This window comes from Ailuropoda melanoleuca, chromosome 2 (assembly GCF_002007445.2).
Source record: "Ailuropoda melanoleuca isolate Jingjing chromosome 2, ASM200744v2, whole genome shotgun sequence".
In the NCBI taxonomy this organism is placed as follows: Eukaryota; Metazoa; Chordata; class Mammalia; order Carnivora; family Ursidae; genus Ailuropoda; species Ailuropoda melanoleuca.
In genome coordinates, this window is record NC_048219.1 from 135506300 (window position 1) to 135531250 (window position 24951).

A 24951-nucleotide genomic window follows, 5' to 3' on the forward strand; every position below is an offset into this window, starting at 1 on the left:
ATATTAAAGGGGACACTTTGAGTAGGAAAAAAAGACCAAAAGTGACAAAGATGAGAAAGGAGCAGAGACAATCTCAAGAAACAAGTTAACAAGTAATAATACAATGGCACTAAATTCATATGTACCTATAATCACTCTGAACGTAAATGGACTAAATGCTCCAATCAAAAGTCATAGGGTATCAGAACGGATAAAGAAAAAAAGAAAAGAAAAAGAAAACAAGACCCATCTATATGATGCTTACAAGAGACTCATTTTAGACCTAAAGACACCTGCAGATTGAAAGTGAGCGGATGGAGAACCATTTGTCATGCTAATGGAGTCAAAAGAATTCCTACTATCCATACATATATCAGACAAACTAGATTTTAAATCAAAGACTGTAACAAGAGATGAAGAAGGGCACTGTATCATAATAAAGGGGTTTATCCAACAAGAGGATCTAACAATTGTAAATATTTATGCCCCCAACTTGGGAGCACCCAAGTATACAAAACAATAACAAACATAAAGAAACTCATTGATAGTAATACAATAATAGTAGGGGACTTTAATACCCCACTCACAGCAATGGACAGATCAACTAAGCAGAAATCAACAAGGAAACAATGGCTTTGAATGACACACTGGACCAGACGGACTTAAGAGATATATTCAGAACATTTCATCCTATAGCAGCAGAATGTACATTCTTTTCAAGTGCATATGTAACATTCTCCAAAGCAGATCACATAATGGGTCACAAATCAGGCCTCAATAAGTATAAAAAGACTGAGATCATACCATGCATATTTTCAGACCACAATGCTATGAAACTTGAAGTCAACCACAAGAAAAAATTTGGAAAGACCACAAATACATGGAGGTTAAAGAACATCCTACTAAAGAATGAATAGGTCAACAAGGAAATTACAGAAGAAATTTAAAAATACATGGAAGCAAATGAAAATGACAACACAACATTCCAAAATCTTTGGGATGCAGCAAAGGCAGTCATAAGAGGAAAGTATATAGCAATACAGGTCTAACTCAAGAAGCAAGAAAACTCTCATATGCACAACCTAACTTACCCTAAAGGAGCTAGAAAAGGAACAGCAAATGAAGCTTAAAGCCAGCAGAAGGGAAATAATAAAGATTAGAGCAGAAATAAACAAAATAGAAACAAACAAAAAACAGCAGAACAGATCAATGAAACTAGGAGCTGGTTCTTTGAAAGGATCCAAATAAATAAAATCACAAATGAGAGAGGAGAGATTACAACCAACACCACAGAAATAAAAACAATTATAAGAGAATATTATGAAAAATTGTATGTCAACAGATTGGGCAATCTGGAAGAATTGGATACATTCCTAGAAACATAAACTATGAAAACTGAAACAGGAAGAAATAGAAAATTTGAACAGTCTGATAACCAGCAAAGAAATTGAATCAATAATAAAAAATCTCCCAACAAACAAAAGTCCAGGGCCAGATGGCTTCCCAGGGGAATTCTACCAAACATTTAAAGAAGAGTTAATACCTATTCTTCTCAAACTGTTCCAATAAGTAGAAATGGAAGGAAAACTTCCAAACTCATCCTATGAGGCCAGCATTACTTTGATTCCAAAACCAGACAAAGAGCCCACTAAAAAGAAGAATTACAGACCAAGATCCCTGAGGAACACAGATGCAAAAATTCTCAACAAGATACTAGCAAACTGAATCCGACATTACATTAAAGAATCATTCACACGATCAGGTAGGATTTATTCCTGGGCTGCAAGGCTGATCAATATTTGCAAATCAATCAACATGATACACCACATTAATAAAAGAGAGGATAAGAACCATATGATCCTTCTCTATAGAGGCAGAAAAAGGCATCTGACAAAGTACAGCATCCATTCTTGATAAAAACCCTCAATAGAGTAGGGATAGAGGGAACATACCTCAATATCATAAAGCCCATATATGAAAGACCCACAGATAATATCATCCTCAATGGGAAAAAACAGAGCTATGGTCAAGAAGAAGACAGGGATGTCCACTCTCACCATTGTTATTTAACATAGTCCTGGAAGTCCTAGCCCTAGCAATCAGACAACAGGCATCAAAATTGGCAAGGAAGAAGTCAAACTTTCACTATCCGCAGATGACATGATACTCTGTAGAAAACCCAAAAGACTCCATCAAAAAGTTGCTAGAACTGATATACAAATTCAGTAAAGTCATAGGATACAAAATCAATGTACAGAAAGCAGCAAAAAGAGAAATTAAGGAATCGATCCCATTTACAAACTGCACCAAAAACCATATGATATCTCAAAATAAACCCAACCAAAGAGGTAAAAGATCTGTACTCTGAAAATTATAGAACACTGATGAAAGAAATTGAAGATGACACAACCAAATGGAAAACATTCCATGCTCATGGACTGGAAGAACAAATGTTAAAATGTCTATGTTAACCAAACCAATCTACACATTTAATGCAATCCCCATCAAAATACCACCAGCATTTTTCACAGAGCTAGAACAAACAATCCTAAAATTTGTATGGAAATATAAAAGATCCCAAATAGCTAAAGCAATCTTGAAAAAGAAAAGCAAAGCTGGAGGCATCACAATTCTGGACTTCAAGATACATTGCAAAGCTGTAGTTACCAATACAGTATGGTATTGGCACAAAAACAGACACATAGATCAATGGAACAGAAGAGAAAACCCTGAAGTGGACCCACGACTATGTGGTCAACTAATCTTTGACAAAGCAGGAAAGGATATTTAATGGAAAAAAGTCTCTTCAACAAATGGTGTTGGAAAAACTGGACAGCAACACGCAGAAGAATGGAGCTGACCACTTTCTTACACCATACACAAAAATACATTCAAAATGGATGAAAGACTTAAATGTGAGACAAGAAACCATCAAAATCATTGAGGAGAACACAGGCAGCAATCTCTTCAACTTCGGCTGTAGCAACTTCTTACTAGACACTTCTCTAGAGATGAGGGAAACAAAGCAAAAATGAACTATTGAGACTTCATCAAGATAAAAAGCTTCTGCACAGTGAAGGAAACAATTAATAAAACTAAAAGGCAACCTATGGAATGGGAATAGATATTTTCAAATGACATATCTGATAAAGGGTTAGTATCCAAAATCTGTAAAGAACTTATCAAACTTGACATCCAAAAAAACAAATAGTCCAGTTAAGAAATGGGCAGAAGACATGAATAGACATTTTTTCTAAAGAAGGCCTCTAGATGGCTAACAGACACATGGAAAGAAGCTCAACATTACTCATCATCAGGGCAATACATATCAAAACTACAATGAGATATCACCCCAACCTGTCAGAAGGGCTAAAATTAACAACACAGAAAACAGCGGAGGTTGGCAAGCATATGGTGAAAAGGGAACCCTCCTACACTGTTGGTGGGAATGCAAACAGGGGCAGCTGCTCTGGAAAACAGTATGGAGGTTCCTCAGAAACTTAAAAATCAAACTACCCTATGACCTAGCAATTTCACTAGTAGGTATTTACCCAAAGTGTACAAAAATACTGATTCAAAGGGACCCACACACCCTGATGTTTAGAGCAGCATTATCAACAATAGCCAAATTATGGAAAGAGCCCAAATATCCCCTGACTAATGAATGGATAAAGAAGATGTGGTATATATACAATGAAGTATTAGTCAGCCATAAAAAGAATGAAATCTTGCCATTTGCAATGCTGTAGATGGAGCTAGTATATCATGCTAAGCAAAATAAGTCAAAGAGAGACAAATACCATATGATTTCACTCATACGTGGAATTTAAGAAACAAAACATATGAACATAGCAGTAAGATAAAAAGAAGAAGGAGGAGGAGGAGAAGGAGGAGGGAGGCAAACCATAAGAGACTCTTAACTATAGAAAACAAACAGGGTTTCTAGAGGATTAAGGAGGGCACTTGTGATGAGACTGGGTTTTATATGTAAGTAATGAATCACTAAATTCAACTGCTGAAACTAATATTATGCTATATCTTAACTAACTAGAATTTAAATAAAAACTTGTAACATTAAAATATATGATCAAACTAAACTTTTTTTTATTCTTCATGGTTCTTCCTTTGATTGCCTAGAAGGTGTGTTTTCTACAACAACAAATATGAATAGAGGCTGTTATATATAGGTGTCATACAAGCTGGTAACTTACGAATTTATTACAGACATATCCCGAAATAGGCATTCACATCATAAGGCTAGTTTATGCTAGTATGGATGGTGGTTAATGCTAGTTTGTCATTTCTTATATCAAGAAGTATGAAGTACAATTGTCTAATAATTTGATAATCTGACATTCAAAAGCCAAAAAAACATCAAACCTATAGCAGCATTGTAGAAAACACCTTATTCAAAGAGGACGGTTGGTGTTGAAACATTCCAAAGATGTTACATTTAAAGTACATACTATAATACTGCTTGCTACATACAACAAAACATATCCTTTGAGGAGCAGAGCCTAGAATAGTTATTTCACCTGAGCATCAAAACAAAGAAACACAGAGGACATCAAGAAGTTGAGAGAAGCAAATCAAAGGGAAGGGATGGGCATATATGGACAGAAAAATTATGGGAGACGTTACTGATAAACTAAGCTGTACTGTATGTCATTAAGCTTAAGAATTTTTTTATTGGCTTCAAATCAGCATCACCCATCTTTTAATTTTATGGTCTAATTTTACAATTGATATTCATAATGAGGGCTCTGAATCATTAAAGGAATAAAATGGTAAAGTTCAGTATAAAGGATCAAAGGATCTTTAGAGAAAATTCCACAAATAGTTACTATGCTTTGTGTAAGAGGACAATGTCTTCCAAGTTACCATTCTCTTACGGAGTAACCTCAACTTTAAATATTTTTTTCTGATTTGGAACCAAAATATGCTTTCCTCTCCCTTGCAGTTGTTAGGGTCCTTTTTGCCTTCTGGAGAAATGCAAATATTATCTTCCTACAGCTTTTTTAAAACTGGAGATTACCTATGGTATTACCATTTGTGTTTTTCATCTTAAGAGTATTGATATTTAGTTTCTCTAGGAGATTTAGCATTATGGGACCCTCAAGTCCCTTTTCTAATCTCTCTGAAATTCTGGTCTCTCAAGATTCTTTTTAAATGGTAATGCGGTTAAAAAGTGCTAAAGATATCCTGGAAAAGTCAATAGGATTTTCCTTTTGTTATCAAGATTTTCATTTTACTTCCATTTAAATTATGAGAAAACTTTAGGTTAACCACCAGTTACAATAAACTTAACTCACATTATAAGTATGGGCAACTAAAGTTCCAGCACTTTTTCAGAAAAAAGTGTTCTTTATAACTGCTAGAGAAACTGTGTGGGCTTTTAGAGAACAGCTGCTTGTTCAGCAGGAAATCCACTGGACACTTCCATTGCAGGGTTAATGGGGAATATAGCATTAGATGATGGAGAAATAATGAGGTCAAATCTCAGGCACCACTATGGAAATTCAAAATAAAGCAAATGATTTCACTGAGAGTTCTTACTTTTCCCAGAAACTTCTATGTAGGGCCCTTCCTATCCAATAACATGACAAGTTATATGCCTAAAAGGTTAAGATCTTGCATATAAAAGCAAATAAACAAAAAAAAAACAAACAAATTTTGGCCACATAAGAAGATTGGACTGGTTACAGATTTCTCAGCTAGATCCTACAGTGTCCTCTTGAACCCCCAATAGGCAAGTGGCATTCACCAGTAAGGCCTTGCAGTGTGATCAACCAGCAATATTGAAGGGCTCTGTGCACTAATCCAGAACTATCTACAGAGAATAGATATTTAAGTAGCTGGAATACAGTGGGTCACAACAGAAAGAATTATCTTACATGGGAGATAGGGGAAGGGAGGGAAAACTGAATGGGAAAAAATCAGAGGGAGACAAACCATGAGAGACTCTTGACTCCAGGAAACAAACTGAGGGCTGTGGATAGGGAGGTGGATGGAGGGAAGGGATAACCCGGTGATGGGCATTAAGGAGGGCACGTGATGTGATGAGCAGTGGGTGTTCGATGCAACTAATGAATCATTGAACATTATATCAAAAACTAATGATGTACTATATGTTGGCTAATCGAATTTAAATTAAAAAAAAGAGTAGCTTAAAAACTCAGAAACAAACATTTAAAAAGTTCTATTACTGAGGCCTGCTAGAAAGTTGCAGCAAGTGGGTAAATAAGGATTGGAACATAGGCAAGAAGGACAGCAAAATGTGAGGCAAAAGCGTAGAGTCTAGGTCTCAAGCTCTTCATTGCTTATAATTAAAAAAAGAATAACAAACAAAAATAAACTACCTGTATATTATAAGCTATCCCCTAAAACCTCTCTTAATGAGGAAGGGCAAGGAAAGACAAATTCCACTGAATGGAACAATTACCAGTTTTTTTTAAACACATGGTTTTCTAATATTGAAAATACAATGTAAAATAAAAATTGGCATAGATAAAATATATTTTTCTGAACTTTCATGTAGGCAGCTTCTAACAAAGAAAAGTATTATATCTCAAGTCATTCTTCACAAATGAATTATCCACAGCTTTTTTGGTTTCAGGAGAATGATCATTCATTAACATGGACCTCATGTCTACTAACAGTTTGGTTAAAAAAAATTAAAAGTAAAAAAAATATATATAAATCATAATTCAGGAATTAAACACACACACACACACACATCTCTGGAAACTGTTTTCTCAAAAACTGTGTGTTTTATCTATACGTATATAAATACTATTGTGTATGTATGCATCTTTATTTAGATTCTAGGGGGAGGAAATTTACTCCATTCTGAAATAAAATTTTTTTACAAGAGAATACTGCCTCTGAGTCATCACCTATCTGAAATAGAAAAAATATGTCTTTTACTTAGGTGCACCTTTAAAATTAACTTCAAGTAAACCAGAACAATATTAGTTTTTTTTTTAAATTGGAAATTGTCTGCATCATTATCTCTAGAGCATATCATTTTCAAGATAAGGTTTTGTTTTCAACATTGTGCAATGGAAAGCAACAATACAGACATCCTAACAATGACAGAGCAATTCAAAATATGAACTAGATTAAAGAAAAAAGGCAAGATTCTTATTAACATGGATTTTTTCCTCACAGGAAGTTTTTCATTAGAGTTCATCCACTCAACAAGCTATACTAAAATTAAGACAAAATATATCTAAGTGGCATATTTTCTTTTATACTTGTTAGAAATACTAGATAAGGCAATCCATATTAATTTGCTTCCAATTTTATCAAGAGTGTACTATGTCTTATTGAAAGTTTTAGTGTTCACTTCATAATATGTTCCATTTAAACCTCTTACCTTCTTGATGCTATGCTATATGCCTCCTCATGAGATATAACCATAATAAGAAACATTCTCATCAGTGCATAATATTGCTTTTGGAATCAAATTAAGCATTTCAAGCACTTATAATTCATTCACTCATACGCTAGGCTGGGCCTATACATTTTAATTGATGCATTTTAAATATGATCAACTAAAATCATATGTTAGTTACTGAATTGAATAAAGAAATAAAGCCCTAGTTATCACTGTGCTTAAAATCATTTCAAAATATATTCAAAGTTTAGCCTAGAAGGTGGGTACGTTGGCTCTGTGCCCTCAGAACACAGCTTATTTGTATGTCTCAATTTCTATAAATATAGGTCTAATACTAGAATGTTCCTTTCATGTCCTGAGATTTTATGTTTATGTCTGAAATATTTTCCAATGAAAATAGTTTCTTAATAGTTTTAATTTATTAAATTTAAATGTGAAAATTTATCTTTTCCAGCTTTACTGAGATATAATGGACATATAACATTGTGTAAGTTTAAGGTATACAACATGATGATTTGATACACGTATATATTGTGTATACAATGTGATGATTTGGTACATGTATGTGTGTGTGTGTATTTACCACATCCTTCCCACATGTAATTACCATTTGTTGTTATTGTTGTTATAAAGAAAACATTAAAATTTTACTCTTATAGCAATAAATGTGACAGTTTAATGTGACATACATTAGATTAGATTGGATTAGATTAGGAAAGGAAGTTGCTAAAGGTTTTCAAATTAAATGTTGCTTTAATGGCTTCTGTTACATTCTATATCTTAATTTTATAATCCATCCAATAAAAATCTATAGCTCATGCACTTGAAATCACCTAAAGACATGAAAGATATATATCAAGGAAGTCATCAAGAGGATCACAAAAAATGATGGAATTGCCCCCGTGACATGCTATGATGCCAATTCATCTACAGAACAATTGTATATGTTTCTACTGTCTTTCAATGGGTCAGGCAGAAACATTTTGTAGCTGAACAGCATGCATTACACTGAAAAAAATATCATATATGTATGATTATTTTTAAGTAACCTGTATAAAAGTGGTCACATATGTCTGTCTGGTTAAAAGCACAGAGCTGCATCCTTGATTGATCCAGTTTGGTTTTACCCCTGTGAGAAGTAAGAAGGTTAGGTACTGAAGTTTAGAAATGCAGAATGATGAAATAGTTTAGTCAACTGATTTAAAATGTTTAAAGTCACATACCTGTAAGTAAAAACTAGTTATATTTTAGAAAACACATGCTATATGCTCAATGCAAAGCAGTACCTTTAAAACACAGTAATAAGACTGAATATCATTTAACACAGACTTTAAAACAATTAACTTGACAGTTATATAATTCTATTATTTAGGGGATGCATTTAAATACCATAATGTGCTAAAGCAATCTTTTGCATTCTGTTTGCTCTTTGTAACAACCATTTAAAAATAAGTGATTCTCAATACTAGAGTCGGTAAGAGTGGGAGTATATAGTTTTTAAAAAGTATATTCTAAAATTAGAATTTCTTGATTTACTTTTAATTATATTTATTTAATTTTGACATTTAGAACAGCATTGAAGGAAAAATGTTTCCAAATTTATCAAAATATAAAGAGTAAGAAACACTGATTCAAATGTCAGACCAAAATTTCATTGTTTTTAGACACATAAATACAGTAAAGATGAAAGATTTTTCAAATAGTTTGAAACCAATCTGCAAAAAAAGAAATGGTTAAGTAAAATTCTACAGGAGTCTTCTTTTGTTTTGTTTTGTGTTTTTAAGAATCTATGCATAAAGACAGGATCAAATACCAGCTTAATTGTACAATTAATGTATAGTATAATTATAATTATAAAATTGTGTAATTATAACTAATGCCTAAATCTTGCCAAACCAAATGCAATTCTAGAAGAGATTCTTTTATTTTCTGAAATGCAATGATAAGAAGTAATCTAAACTGCTCTCTTGGTGAAAGCAATAACTGCCTGTTTCAGGAAAAAACTTCATAAAAAATCTAAAGAGAGACCAAATAACAACATAATTAAAACCATCATCTACTAAAAAGACATAAAATATTTAACCTTGATGACTACAAATATTTAAATGATATTTTATTAAATCAATAAAAGGAATGCATTTCATAACAAGTGAGCATGCTTAACTTCCTCCAAAGATAATGGCTTTTAAAATTAAAAAGATTGAATACTGAGTAGATGAATGGGTAGATGGATTAATGAATCAGTGAATCAGTTAAGCAATGTAATGTCTGTTCCTCTGCCTGGGATTCCTTTCTCCACTATATCCACTCAATGAAATGATCTCCATCCTTTAGGGTCTGGCTCAAGCACCACCTCCTCTCACATGCCCTCAGCCTGATAGTCTCTTACTCAATGCATCCTCAGTAGACCGGTTTATTATTCTGTCATGGAATGTGCTTTGTTCTAGTTATATTATTGAGCTAGACTATAACTTAATAAATCAGCATTAAACAGGGTTAGAGGCCAAATATGAGCCAGCAAATGCACAATACCACTATACTAGAAATTTCGATCCTTAATTGCAACATTATGGTGCATAACAGAAAATAATTATATTCCTACTCACATCCTGCCTTTCTATGGTATGTAATATGGTAGTTAAAACTTGGGGTTCAGGGGCGCCTGGGTGGCATAGCGGTTAGGCGTCTGCCTTCGGCTCAGGGCGTGATCCCGGCGTTATGGGATCGAGCCCCACATCAGGCTCCTCCGATATGAGCCTGCTTCTTCCTCTCCCACTCCCCCTGCTTGTGTTCCCTCTCTCGCTGGCTGTCTCTCTCTCTGTCAAATAAATAAATAAAATCTTAAAAAAAAAAAAAAAACTTGGGGTTCAAATTTTAAAAAGACCCCCAGAAACATCAGTGACTAATCAGCATCATTTCTTAATCTTTCAGTGTTTTAGTTATCTGTAAATATAGATGAATATTACCCATTTTCCTGGCTGTCATAAGGAGGAAATTTATATAATGTAAATGAAATATGTAAAATTTTTCCTTGGTCTCTTTGGAGTTTTCTTCTTTTGGGTCCACTTCTCAAGTGCTGAGTTGTTCACTTCACCTACTCTGAAGAAACAATTTATCTTTTCTCAATAAAACCTCCTTCAAATGCCATTTCCACTGAGAAGTACTTCAATGTATTTTTAAGATTAGTTATACCCTCCTCTATCCTGTCTGAATATTTTGTCCTAAAACCAAACTCTGTTCTAATTCTTTTTTATATGTTTAATTATAGTTTCTGGTTTCTCCATGTGTTTCTCCTCAAAGGCAGGAACCTTGCTTTACTCTTTATCACTTAAGACAGCGCCAAAGACAAAAACCTACAGCCTACATTTACTGAAGAACTGAGTGCCCTAATGATGTGTCTTCCTAATGTCTAGCAGGAGTATGGCAACAGGAAGATGCTCAGTAAATGGGAGTTGAACAAATGAATAGCAATGGTTTATAAAAAATGTTCTCTAATGTATTCCTTTGCAATTTCCCCCCCCCCAATGATCAAAGTTAATGAGGGGTTTATTTGGAATTTGGTTCCTTATGGAACATGAAATTTTGCATAAATGTGTTTGTAGTGTTTTAAATGACGTTCTCTTGAAGGTGGATAGTTTGATTACTTAAAATTTGAGTATCACTGACCTCCTTTCTCCGAGGACCTTAGCTAGTTCCATCACAACTCTGGTATATGTTTTAAAACACTAAAGAACTATTAAGTAAAGCTAAGTATCTGCCTTTGACTTGAAGAGGAATGAATGAGGCATCTCTCTAGGAGGAAATGTTTATACAGAATGTTTCCTCTCTGCTGAGTACACAATATGAGCAAATTCACTTAAGCAGCCTTGATAAGTAGATACATTTGTCAAAGAGCAGTAAAAAAGTACTTGGGGATTAGATTCACAGTGAATAACGGAGTTTCTCTGAAAGCTGTAAGCGTCTGTACTACTTTAAAATCATATGAGGCTGTTTTTAAATATTAGGAGAAATAAATTTGGATTAATGTTTTCGTCTGAAATTTGCATACACTTCCAAAGTCCATTTTACAATTCTATAAGCTGTTTCTTTTATTCATCTTTACAGCAGAGAAGGAAGTAATCTGTAGTGATAGAAAACAAGAGAATGACTCTAATCTAGGAAGGAGCTCTCCATTAAAAAAAAATTAGTTATTAATTTAGTTTTTTAGAGTTTTAAATTTTGAGACTTGGCACAATTAAAAAAAAAACACTGTACTCAAGAATTTAAGTCAGATGCCAATCACATTAAATCATTGCAGGTGGGTGAAATGACTTTTTTTTTCCCCCTCAGCAACTCTTAGCACAGTGCCTGGAGCATAGTAGAGCTCAATAAATATTTATCGAATGAATGGGTGCATTTCATGCTTCGTTTGAGGCTCATAATAAGGAAGCACTTCATTGCTAATGGTAAAAATCTGTGCAGTGTGTTGCTAATGTTTCCTGCACGCTTAGAGGACCACAGTGTGCCTCAGGAGGCGGATGATTTTGAGAGCTGCCATTAGTTCAGCGTCTGCATTCTGAAAAGCAGGGACAAGTCCTATTCTCATGCGTCCATGGAAGATAACAGTATGTCTTTCTCAATTCTGAGACAAACCCTATCTTGAGAGAAATGCTGATGTTCTACTGCCAATTATTTCCTCAGAACTATTTAAGAGATTTTACTCAACACTTTATTTAAACTCATCTCTGTTCATCTTCTGGTAAGGCGTTTTATTATAAAATATTTTTACTTCATTCTGGAGTATATATCAGGACAAGGACACTTGCCTATATAAGATCTGGTATTTGAAGAAGATGAAAAAGTCTCCATCAAATATAATGGGAAAACAGGATGCTAGGCCACAAAAGAGTTTTTCGTTTGTTTTTTGTTTTTTTGTTTTGTTTTGTTTTTTTGTTTGCTGGGGGGAGGGAGAGGCGTCAAAAGTTAAAGATGTTGTGTCCCTGTGTTCAAAATGCATATTCTTCAACAGGCAAAGGGGGAAATAGCCTCAGCCCCTGAATAAAGAAAATGACATCTCAGAAACCTGGGTCAAAACATGCTAGGGATGAATTTAGGTTCACTTCCCATGACAACTCAATCCATCACAGTGGCCCCTGGGAACACCACTGATAAGGACACTAAAGTTGCTTCCAGACTTAGGCAGAGAGAATTCAAAGGATACAACCCAGATCCAGTGTTTGGAACAAGTTTCCTGTGCCTTTTACACACTAAAATTGTGAACCACTGATCTACATCATGCTACCTCTCTTGAATTTAACCTGTAGCAAGTAACTACTTATAGTGTTTGTGCGACCGCTCAGTTCCACAGCCATAATAACTGCTAATCAGGCACTTACTTTCCAAAAGACACGTATCTAATTATTTACCTACATCATTTACTCTTCATCACAATTCTCTTTTGCTCATACAGAAACTAAAAAACAACAACAAAAAAGAATGTTTTTGTAAATTGCTCAAGACCATAGAGTTAGTAAATACCAAAGCTAGAATTTAAGGCAAATATTCTATTTCCAGAGGCTGTATTCTTAAACATATCCCAAGGTAGCGCTTAAGACTTAAATAATACAAATATATTGAATCAGTCATTACTTTCTATTGGGTAATCAAGATTTGCCCTTTGGGCAAGGTTCATCAAGTACACGGCAATCACTCTTTCAAAGATACCCTAGGCATGAAAAATTAGAAATCAGCAAAGGAGGAAACAAGTAGTTCAAAAATTTGGGAACTCAAGTGGCAGCTGAAGATTAGGGGAATAGAGCAGGGAGGTTAGCATGGAAGGGTAATAGAAGCACTTTCGATAAAGAAAATCTGCATTTTTTTTAATGGTTCAAATGGAAAACCAAAACCAAAACCAAGTCATACTGAGAAACATTTAAATCTCAAGCAGCTGGAGAGAAAGACTACAAACATAGGGTTTCACAGCTGGAGACAGCTTAATATTACCTCTAAGTTACCTGACAAATTTCCTGAAGATCTTTAATTTTGTTATTTCTCAAGTCCGGTATAGTAAAGGGGGTTTGAATGTACTCACACTGTGAGATATGTCATGGGAAATTTTTTTATGAAGAAGGGCAAACGTTCCAAGTCTACAATTTTAAATCCGTACTTTTGGATGATAATAATGATGATGAATTCAATAATAAACACAATAGCTGGCATTGTTTTAGAGCTTACAACTCCAATATGGTGCTAAATGATTTAAAACAATTAGCTTATATATTCTTTTTTACAACCTATGAGGTAACCCAAGCTCCTGTGTATTATACCATATAAACCACAGATAAGAAATAGAAAAAGTATACATTTTTTTCTCATGTAGCTATGACTATAAACATAAAAATGACAATCAAGAATATTAGGGGCGCCTGGGTGGCACAGCGGTTAAGCGTCTGCCTTCGGCTCAGGGCGTGATCCCGGCGTTGTGGGATCGAGCCCCACATCAGGCTCCTCCGCTATGAGCCTGCTTCTTCCTCTCCCACTCCCCCTGCTTGTGTTCCCTCTCTCGCTGGCTGTCTCTATCTCTGTCAAATAAATAAATAAAATCTTTAAAAAAAAAAAGATAAAAAAAAAAAGAATATTAGAATGTTACCATCAAATTATCCTTAGACAACACAGTTTAAGGGTACTAAATTTCATGCTTTTTAGGAAGGGTTTCTGGGATAGGTAGCAGAGTAACTTTATGGGTGGTTATAGCAACATTATCAACAATAGCCAAATTATGGAAAGAGCCTAAATGTCCACTAACTGATTAATGGATAAAAAAGATGTGGTAAATATATATATATATGATGGAATATTACTCAGCCATCAAAAGAACGAAATCTTGCCATTTGCAATGATGTGGATGGAGGTAGAGTGTATTATGCTAAGTTATTTAAGTCAGTCAGAGAAAAACAAATACTATATGATTTAACTCAGATGTAGAATTTAAGAAACAAAGCAGATGAACAAAGGGAAGGGAGGGGAAAAAAAAGAGAGAGAGGGAAGCAAACCATAAAAGACTTTAAACTATAGAGAACAAACTAAGGGTTGAGGGAGGGAGGTGGCAGGGGATGGGCTAAATGGGTGACGGGAATTAAGGAGGGCACTACCCCTGAAACCAATTTTACCATATATGTTAACTAACTAGAACGTAAACAAAAACTTGAAATCAAAACAAAAAATAGTCTATTTCAGTAATCAAACAGTCTATAAACTAAATCACTAATTATAAAAAAAGACAGCTGGCCACTATGACATCACAAACCTCCTCTGGATGCCACAAGGTATGGAAATTTTTCAGAAGCATGGCTCAGTACCCCAGAGGAGAACTACTGGGTATTAACCCAAGAGGGATGTGCGTTTTATCCCTGAAATGGACAAAGACAGGGCAAAGAAGATAGAAATACAACCGATCACAAGATTTGGACACTTGTCATGGCTCTGCCTTTGAACTAGGTTTATAACTGGATAAAGTCACTTCCTCTTACTGAGCTGGCTTTTTAGAAAATGAGGTGCTAAATGGGAAGATCTAGAAGATTCCCTTCAAAATGTTATAATTAACATAGCAAGAAAAAGATTTTTGCCAGCCACTATAGGAGATCGGTTTAAGGTTAGCAACCTAGTTTTGAGCAAAGGAAAAAACGACCAGGTAAGAAATGATTCTTCCAAATATTAAGATTTAAAGAAGTGTTTGATAAACTCTGCCAGCTACTGAGCTGCCTTAACACCTGGAATCCCAAACTTATTCAGAAAGTCTACCAAGCAATTGTGGTTTTTCAGCTCTGATCTTCATGAGCAGAAAAATGAGTAGTTGAACTAGTTTCTCTTTCCACATGACACTGGGTTCAGATCACTCCCTGACAATCTGATTTTCTACCTTCAAGCTGAAACAACCAGACTTTTGAACTCTGGAGACAATACTTCTTCTGTGTAAAGGTTTTAAAAATAAAAAATAAGAAATTAATGTTATTCCTTACATTGTTATCTTGGAAAAAATTTCTTTGGCTACTTAGAAATATGTAGTCTTAATTTATATAATCATTTATATAATCATGTATTCACTCAGTAAGTATTGAGCATTTACTATGTACCCAGCACTGGTCATATGGCTAGGACACACACACACACACATATGTATCTTTATTCCAAAATCCACTAGAAATTCATGGAGGGCAGGTCTTAGTATAGAGTTAAGCAGATAAAAGGCATGTGATAAATGCCTCTCAAATACTTTCAAATGTGATCTAAAGAAAGGATTAATATTTTTAAGTGATATCTTGAAACTTTAAAGAGATGCCATAAAAATGCTTTGTCTTAAAACTCACTTATGGACATTATATTCCATATTAATAAAAAACACAGTTCAATTAATAAAAGCAGTAAAAAAAAAAAAGAACCTGTTACTTTAAATATATGCAACCAGGTGTGGAGAAAGAGGTTATAAAAAAGTTTTGATAAAAGGTTACTGTTCTCAATGAGTTTAGAGCACCATTTGATGCATACGATAATTTCTCCAAAAAATTAATAAAATATAAGGCTAAACAATAAATCCAGGAAAATACATAAAATTGGGCAGGATTCAAAATGAGGAGAGCACCTATCTCTTTGGGGAGAAATTAGGAAGGATGCAATAGTTATCACTTTTGAGCACTCAGAGTACTGTTCTACACATTTTGTCCATGTTCATTCATGTAACCCTTATTACCCAACCCTGTGATGTAAGGCCTAATCATTTTACACATGTGGACTGTCTTAAAGGATGTGTATAGGATTTTGACTGGGGAAGGAAATCCCAAGCAGAGTGATGCACGATACAAGTGTTTGCGGTCCAAAAGGAAACCAGTTAAGCACTGAATGACACAGCTGGTCAGCTGGTTGGGGCCATGGTGTGAAGACTTCATCAACAGCCTGTAATTCCAGAGAGTTGGGGGACCAAACATACTTAATAGGAGTGACATGATTAGGACTGAACCTGAGTAAAATTAATCAAACAAGTGACCTGGAGTAGATGGAAACTGGAGGCAGAGACCACCCGTCGGGGCTCTACTTGGTATGGTTTAGGCAAGAAGTAGTGAGCGCAAAGGCAAACAAAGGTGATGGGAAGGAGCCATGGATTCAACAGGCAGGAAAGTGTATATGACTTTACAACTGATAAAAAAGGGGATGAGGAAAGGGCAGACTTAAAGATACCTGGAGCTTTCAAATCTAGCTAAGTATGATTGCATCAATTCTTAAGAACCAGTAGTAAAACCTTACCAGACGAATCTTCAGCAAGCTGCTGTGTAAACTCACAAACACAAGAAACTACCCATCGGTCTGTAATATTAGGAAGAACTTATCACAGCAAATATTGGAAATTTTGATTCATTTCACACTAATTAATAATAGGAAACAATGTGTATGAAACAATCTTACCTCTTTGCTGTATTCACTATCTGAATCACTGCTAAGTTCCTCAGTATTCATATTTTCCAAATCAGATTCCCCAGGTGCGATGGGCACTGTCACAGTGAGGCTGGGATTATGAATAAATGATTGACAATCACTTTCTTCCATCAAATATTTGTCCACGCTGCTTCCAAAACCACTGATTTTATCTTTTTCTTTGTGGAAATTGTGATCTTTGTTCATTTCAGCAAGTGTCCGGTTAGAGATATAGTTCTCCTTCTTACTATTTTGATCTTCTGCTCTTCTTGTGTCTTTGGAAATCTTTGGCTTTTTGGAAAATGCTTTGAGAATAAATTCACGTAAGGTTTGTTTCACATAATTGATTCCCTTCGTAATTCTGGCCATGGCAATCTGGAGGTTGTTTGCATCAGTGTCTTCTTCAATCGCTGTAAGATTGTCTGAGCTGAATGAGCTCAATAATAAAGCCAGAAATAGGTTGAGGACCTACATCAGGAAGGGGTTGGGGTGTGGAGAAATAGGGAGACAGGAAATAAAAAAAGAAAATAAGCACATTTTTCTGAAATACAGGCCAAAATCCATACCAGCATTAAAGATCCCTGCACTGGGACACCTGGGTGGCTCTGTCCTTAAGCATCTGCCTTTGGCTCAGGTCATGATCCCGGAGTATCTTAGCTCCTGGGAACTCTGGGGAGCAGAGGTCAGCCATACCCACGAAAGACTTAGCATGAGGAGCAAAGACAATGCTCCCTCCTCATTATCATTATGTCATTTTTAAGTTCATCTCTGCAGCAGGAGTCCTTTGGCCAAATTCCCTTTTATGGGCATAAAAAGCCCTCCTAATGTTTACCTGTAATTAATATTTGTCACCTATGAGAAAAAGGTAGAACAAGAAAATTGTGAGGAGTGTCTATTGTGCTGAAATAACCTAAGCCAAGCTCTGTGCTTGCTTTTCCCAGAAGGTACATGTCAGTTTGTTGCAACAAATGGAACATATAATACTTGCAAAGCTCCTGTAATAAAATATTCTGTCCAAGAATTGTGCCAGCTTGCAACTTAATGAGGCTTTTAAAGCATGGAAAAGGACCTGCCCACTGAACCCAATTCAAATGAGATAATGGCATTATGACTGATTGGCCTCATGCCAATCATTTGGCCCTGGAAGAGATAAAAGAGGGCAAGACAACTCCTAAAATCCTGTTTGTGTGCAAAACCATTTCTGTTTTTCCTCCCTGAGGTAGGGGTCCAGGTAGACTCAACAATGTAAAAACAAACAAACAAAAAACAAAAACCTCACAGAGGGTTCAAAGTAATTAAATTATATTTAAATTATATTTAGATGTTGTTTTAGACAGGAAACAAAAAGGTAATTGAAATACCCTTTCATGTAAGTCTCTTCACGGACAAAAACATCTATATTATTAAAATAATCAAAATTAGGCCAAACTGAGGAGAAGGGACTTATGCCTGAATTTGGTCCCAGCCAAAACAAGATGTAAGTAGAAGATCATAGGTTAAAAATGTCAATGTTAGTATCTTTGATTTAAGAGAAGAGCAAACAAAATCACAGGAAACAATTGTGATAAATCACGAAGGAATTCTGAGGTAGTTTACTTTCATTTTGGTCTTTATTGTCAATAAGAAAATGTATTTCATTAGGAGATACATGTTTGTGTGTGTGTGTTTTAACAGGAATGTTGATGAGAGGCCAAGGGCTCATTCTACAACTTTAGTCTCCCTAAAGAACGCAAGTGTTAATAGTCTTCCTTTTTTTTCCTTTCAAATTTGTAATTCACTTTATTTTCCCACATTTATTGAGATATAATTGTTATATAACATTGTGTAAGTTTAAGTGTGCAACAGGGATGCCTGGGTGGCTCAGTTGGTTAAGTCCCTGCCTTCGGCTCAGGTCAGGATCCCAGGGTCCTGGGAAGGAGTCCCACATTGGGCCCCTTGCTCTGCAGGGAGCCTGGTTCTCCCTCTGTCTGCCACTCCACCTGCTTGTGCTCTCTCTCTGATAAATAAATAAATAATAAATAAATAAATAAATAAATAAATAAATAAAATCTTAAAAAAAATAAAGTGCACAACATCTTGATATTACATATTTATATATTGCAAAACGATTACCACTACAGTGTTAAGGAACACCTCCATCATGTCAAAGAATTACCTTTTTTTGGGGGGTGTGTGTGTGAACATTTAAGATCTATTCTCTTAGCAACTTTCAACGATATAATACAGTATTATTAGCTATAATTACCATGCTGTAAATTAGATCCCTAGAACTTATTTATCTTATAGCTGGAATTTTGAATTTTGACCACCATTTCCCATTTCCCCCAACCCTCAGACCCTGGGAATCACCATTCTAGTCTCTGTTTCTATGAGTTTGGCTTTTCTAAGATTCCACATATTTCGATAATGTGCTCCTGCTCGGTCACATTTTCACTAAGGATAATAACAATAACTTCCATTCCATCAAAAATCATAACAGGACTCCACTATTTTATCAAAATCTACTGGTATCACAAATGAAAATGAAGTCCATTCTGTATAACACATCCATTATCAAATTAAGCAGAGAAAGAAATCTTATAAGATGTATTAGATCTGATTCAACATCATTCTAATTAATGTTCTTTCTTATTGTTTTTAACCATTTTAACTAATCAGTAGTAAAATGAACTAAGGAATAAGTGAGAAAAAAATGAGATATCTGTTTATCATATAACTCTAATATGCAGAAGACTGTATCAGAAACATAATTTTCTGTTTTTCTTTTCAGATTCTAATTCCACATCATTGGTAATTCCTTAACCAAGAGCTGGTTATCTATTTTGTGAATTACACTTCTCTTGTCTTTAATTATCACTAGTAAATAATGAATATCATCATGAGTCAGTCATTACCAGTTCTATATGGATTAAACATTCACCAAGATATCCCATCTATTTTTTAACTATAAATTCATATTGCTTTTCAAAGTAAACCATTATCCTCATACCTGTGCTCACGCTTAAATATTATTTTACATATTATTCAAAGACCCATTCAAAATTCTTCTTTGAGTCAATATTTAGAACTTCTCTCTTTTCCTCCAATGTGTCAAGAGCATTTATTTTTGCCTCACTGCTAGCACTTACTACTTCTTCCTTATCTGATAATTCTGTGTACCACTTTCCTATGTCCATAGATTCTAATTACGTTGACAGGGACTAACTCATAGGTATATATTTTTTAATCACCCTGAAATACCCAAACACATTTCCTTTCACAGAGAAAGTAATAAAAATATTGAATGAATAATTTGAGAGTGCCCAAGTAATCCCCGTCACTTCACCCATGCCTGAGTGAATACTTAATATTTAAATTAGTTGTGACTAATGGTTTTGGTTTGGTATGTTTTGACATCCTATATCTTATAAAGAGCTACATTTCAATATTTTTATGTCAAAATTTTATAAGAAGTATACAAACAAATCACATTATAGGGGCTTATGAATACAAATGTTAAATTCAGAAGAAGAACCAGGGAGAGCAAACGCATTTTATTTCATATTCAAAGGGATTTATAAGCCTGTATAAAACTAGTAAATTTATTACTACACCTAGAGGATTATCAATAATTACAGAATTCTAACTCATGCGATCTATATTTTGTGCAGTAATGGTCTAGTATTTGGATTGCATAATTTACTCTGTATATGTATGTATTTGTCTAGCAATTGAATGGCACAAAACAGTACCATTTAGTATGTGATTTGGTGAATGTAGGTTTCTGTCCTAGGCTCTGAATTACTTTTGACATGGGGGCTTCAAGGACAAAAATAAATTAGCAACTTATTTTCAAGCCAGCAGAAAGTGAATGTATTAACCATAGAGTTGTTACTATACCCCACCTCCTGGGATTCCTAAACAGTCTGATGCCAAGCTGACCAACTAAACCAAGACAACATAATGGCTTGGAAAACTGAAGTGAGCGAGTCATGGAAGAGCATCTTATCCCAATTTTCTCCTGTTTGTAAGCTTGAAAGTTTTTACTGATGGTTAGGTACAAAAGAAAGACAAACAAAGAAGGAGTACAAGCCAAGCAAACACTAATGGAGAAGTACAAGATCAATTGTGAAACAGATACTGTAGAGCAGTGGTAGGCAAATCTTCTTCTGTAAAGGGCGAGATTCAAAAATATTTTGGCCTTTGTGGGACACACAACCTCTACGGCAACTACTCAACTCTGTCACTGCAGAGTAAAATAGATACAGACAATATGTAAATGAATTAGCATGTCTGTGTTCTAATAAAATTTTGCTTAAAGAGCCTGAAATTTAAATTTCTTATAATTTCCATGTGTTATTAAATACTATTTTTCCTTTTATTTTTTTAACCATCGAAAAAGTGCGTAAAAAAAAAAAAAACCACCACCACCAACAAAACAAAACATTCCAACATTACAAGGCCATACAAAAACAGGCAGTATGCTGGATTTGGCACATGAGCCATAATCTCCTGATCCTTGCTATGGTTGCTAGTCTTATTATATATGACTGTAATGCAATGGGACCAGTCCTTTCAATTGCCTTTTTCTGTTGTAACTTCATTTTTGTTATCGTTAATTTAATCATATTCTATTTACTAGTATAACTTGATATTTGAATGAACTTTTAAGAGACAGGAAAACCACAGATTGAATTCATGTGACATCACTATCAAAATGAGAGAATAAAGGAGAAACTTTCCATTAAAATAAATATTATGAAGGGACACCTAGGTGGCTCAGTTAAGTATTGGACTCTTGATTTTGGCTCAGGTCATGATCTCAAGGTTGTGAGATGGAGCCCTGCTTCAGACTCTGCACTCAGAGGGGAGTTTGCTTGAAGATTCTCTACCTCTGCCCACCCCTGCCTCCCTCTCTCAAATAAATAAATAAATCTTTGAAAAAGTAAAATAAGTAAAATAATATAAACATTGTAAAAAATATAAATATGGGTCATCTGTCAGGGAAATTGAGACAGTATTTCATTTTCTTTTCTGTACTTTCCCATATTAAAATGATCAATATTCTATTACAATTAATAGTTTAATGTGTAATTAATCCTAAAATTATAAAATAACTGATCTTATCATCATATAACAATTTTCTATGCAGAATTTTAAATGTGTGAACATCTGATTACATACCACTAGGTTTCCAATGACCATGACCATCATGTACACAATAAGGCACATGGCTTGACCAGCGACCTCCATACAGTCCCACATGGTTTCTATCCACTCTCCACATAGCACACGGAAGACAATCAGGAAGGAGTGGAAGAAGTCATTCATGTGCCAGCGTGGGAGTGTACAGTCTTCATTGATCTTGCAGACACATTCTTTGTAGTTCTTACCAAAGAGCTGCATGCCAACCACTGCAAAAATGAAGACAATGATGGCCAACACCAAGGTGAGGTTACCCAGAGCCCCCACTGAGTTGCCAATGATCTTTATCAGCATATTCAGTGTTGGCCAAGACTTTGCCAGTTTGAAAACTCGAAGCTGAAAGGAAACACAAAGGTTAATATTAATTATTATGAAAAGTGAGTTTTGTTCCAAATTATTATCATTGTTACCTAGCTAAAATTGATTATTCTTTTTTCTTTTCAGCTATTTTCAATATTCCTGTTATTTTGTTATACTTGCCACAAAACAATTGCCACACATATTTTTTAAGGAAGTTCAGGATTACTATAAAAGCCTCTTATTATGGTTTCAGATATTATTCCCTTTAAAACTGATAATTTATCCTTAATTCTATTTTCTGATACTTTAAATTTTTTTAAATTTGAGTATTGTCTGATATTTTTATCTACTTTCTCATGCTGATATAGGGTAAAGCCCAACATGCTGGAGAAAAATGCTTTAAGTCTTTACATTTTTATATTTTTGATGTCAGACATCATTTTGGGGACAATAATTTCATCTTTAGTTATCAAACCCACAAAGTAATGAACATATTGTAGGAATTGAAATTCTGTAAACCATAAGCTTCTTACTGTGAAATAAATTATTGGCTACTGGTAAAGAAATATTTTCTTTACCCACTTCTATTATACTAGTGTATACAACTGAATATGTCTTCGAGATCCTAAAATTAATTCAATTATGACTGACCATGTCTTCAAGATGCTAAGATAAAAACATTCATGTGATTTTTGAACTCTTTAAGAACTTTTGTGATGAAATGAAATTGAATATACTAGATACCAAGACCTAATCTTATCTTTTGATTCAAACCTCCAAAGACTTAAATAATAATGCAAAGCCTTAGAAACACCCCTTTATAACAGTAAGGTTGGTCTATATTTACCAGTCTGAATGATCGCAGAACTGACAGTCCTTCCACATCTGCTAGAAAAAGCTCCACTAAACTTAGAGTCACAATAAGGCTGTCAAAAATGTTCCATCCTACTTGGAAATACTCATATGGGTCCATGGCAATTAGTTTTAAAACCATTTCAGCTGCAAAGATCCCAGTGAAGACCTAAATGAGAAATACAATGTTTTTTTTCCCCCTGGTATTACTAGAAGTATAAAATCAAAGTAATGATGATTTTGACTATTTGCTTAGCATCACCGTGCTTTAGGCAACTCGCCAGATCCTCTACAAAAGTATGTTATCATCTCATTTAATCCCATAACCTGGTGACACTATTTCTATAGCTATAATACAAGCATTACATGGTTAAAAAGCTCTAACTTTCCTGTCCGTTCTTTTCATCTTTAGAGAGCATTTTAGAAGAGCATATTAAAATTCCACATATATAGGGATGCCTGGGTGGCACAGTTGGTTAAGTGAATGATTCTTGGTTTTGGCTTAGGTGGTGATTTCATGGTTGTGAGATCAAGCTCTGAGTTGGGATTCGTGCTCAGTGTGGAGTCTGCTCGAGATTCTCCTTCTCCGTTGCTCTTCCCACTTGTGCACTCTCTCTCTCTCTCAAATAAATAAATAAATCACTTTTAAAAAGCCCACATAAATAAAACCATGACAATTAATACAGTCACTTTTTGCAAAAAAAATTATATATATATATTATATATATATAATATATATATATAATATATATGTCAATAAGTTATTCTGGAAGAAAATAAAAAGGAAATATAGATTGATACTGAAATTTTGAGCCAGTCCTTTTGTCTGGTCTGACTACTCTTAGGGTAATAGAGAATATGTTGACTCACTCTTAAAAGATTTATCAGTAGAAGAGGAAAAAGTATTTAATTGACACAGTGGGAGCTAAAGTAAGACTTCCAAAGCTTTGACACAAAGTGCATCAAAAAACATCATTAATTCATGACATTGGTATCAAAGGACTGACTTAAAAAGACAACAGTGAAGGACTTGTTTATGAATCATTCAGGTTTGATTTGACTCAAAGAAGCTGACCAAACAAGGCTCAAAGGGAAATGGGGAAGTCTGTAAGTGCTGGGTCGATTTAAAAATAATGCAGCATCAAGAAGACAAGCAGGGAGTACCCACCCTTAGGGTTGTGGGAAGAGATAAGAAACACAATAAATTCTTTTGGGGTTCACAGTAATGCAGTCAACTCAGCAGGAAGGTACTGATTTTCATGATCTGTATCTCCACCAACAATTAGAAACTAGATAGTCCTGTCTTTTTTTTTTTAATTTAAATTTTGTTAGTAGCATATAGTGCAATATTGGTTTCTAGAGTAGAATTCAGAGTCATCACTTATATACAACACCCAGTGCTCATCACAAGTGCCCTCTTTAATACCCATCACCTGTCTAGTCCTGTCCTTTTCCAAAGAGAAATAGAAGGGAAGAAGAACGCTTCCTCGGAGAGCACATGGGGTACATACATCATAACTGAAAATATGTGGGAGAGAAGACTGACTCAGAAACAATCTCTTTGGCTTCAAAGATCAACTGAATCATGGAACTTTACATCAAAAACTAGGGATGTACTGTATGGTGACTAGCATAATATAATAAAAAAAATTACTAAATAAAAAAAGAAAAAAGATCAATTGCTTTGGGATTGAGGCAAAATAAAATTGTCTTATACAGACATTCACAAAGACATCCAGAGTTATTCAAAATTTATGAAGAGTCATATACTAGGACCCTTTGGCCATGAAATA

At 34.7% G+C, this 24951-nt stretch overlaps 1 protein-coding gene across 1 annotated transcript in view; it reads right to left on the reverse strand.

Annotated features, from left to right (window-relative positions):
- SCN9A (sodium voltage-gated channel alpha subunit 9) overlaps window positions 1-24951 on the reverse strand; it is a 172465-nt gene that overhangs the window by 46533 nt on the left and 100981 nt on the right. Inside the window, 3 exon segments of the mRNA XM_034654677.1 lie at window positions 16814-17290; window positions 21986-22342; window positions 23154-23327. Of these exon segments, the coding sequence (XP_034510568.1) occupies window positions 16814-17290; window positions 21986-22342; window positions 23154-23327 (1008 nt within the window).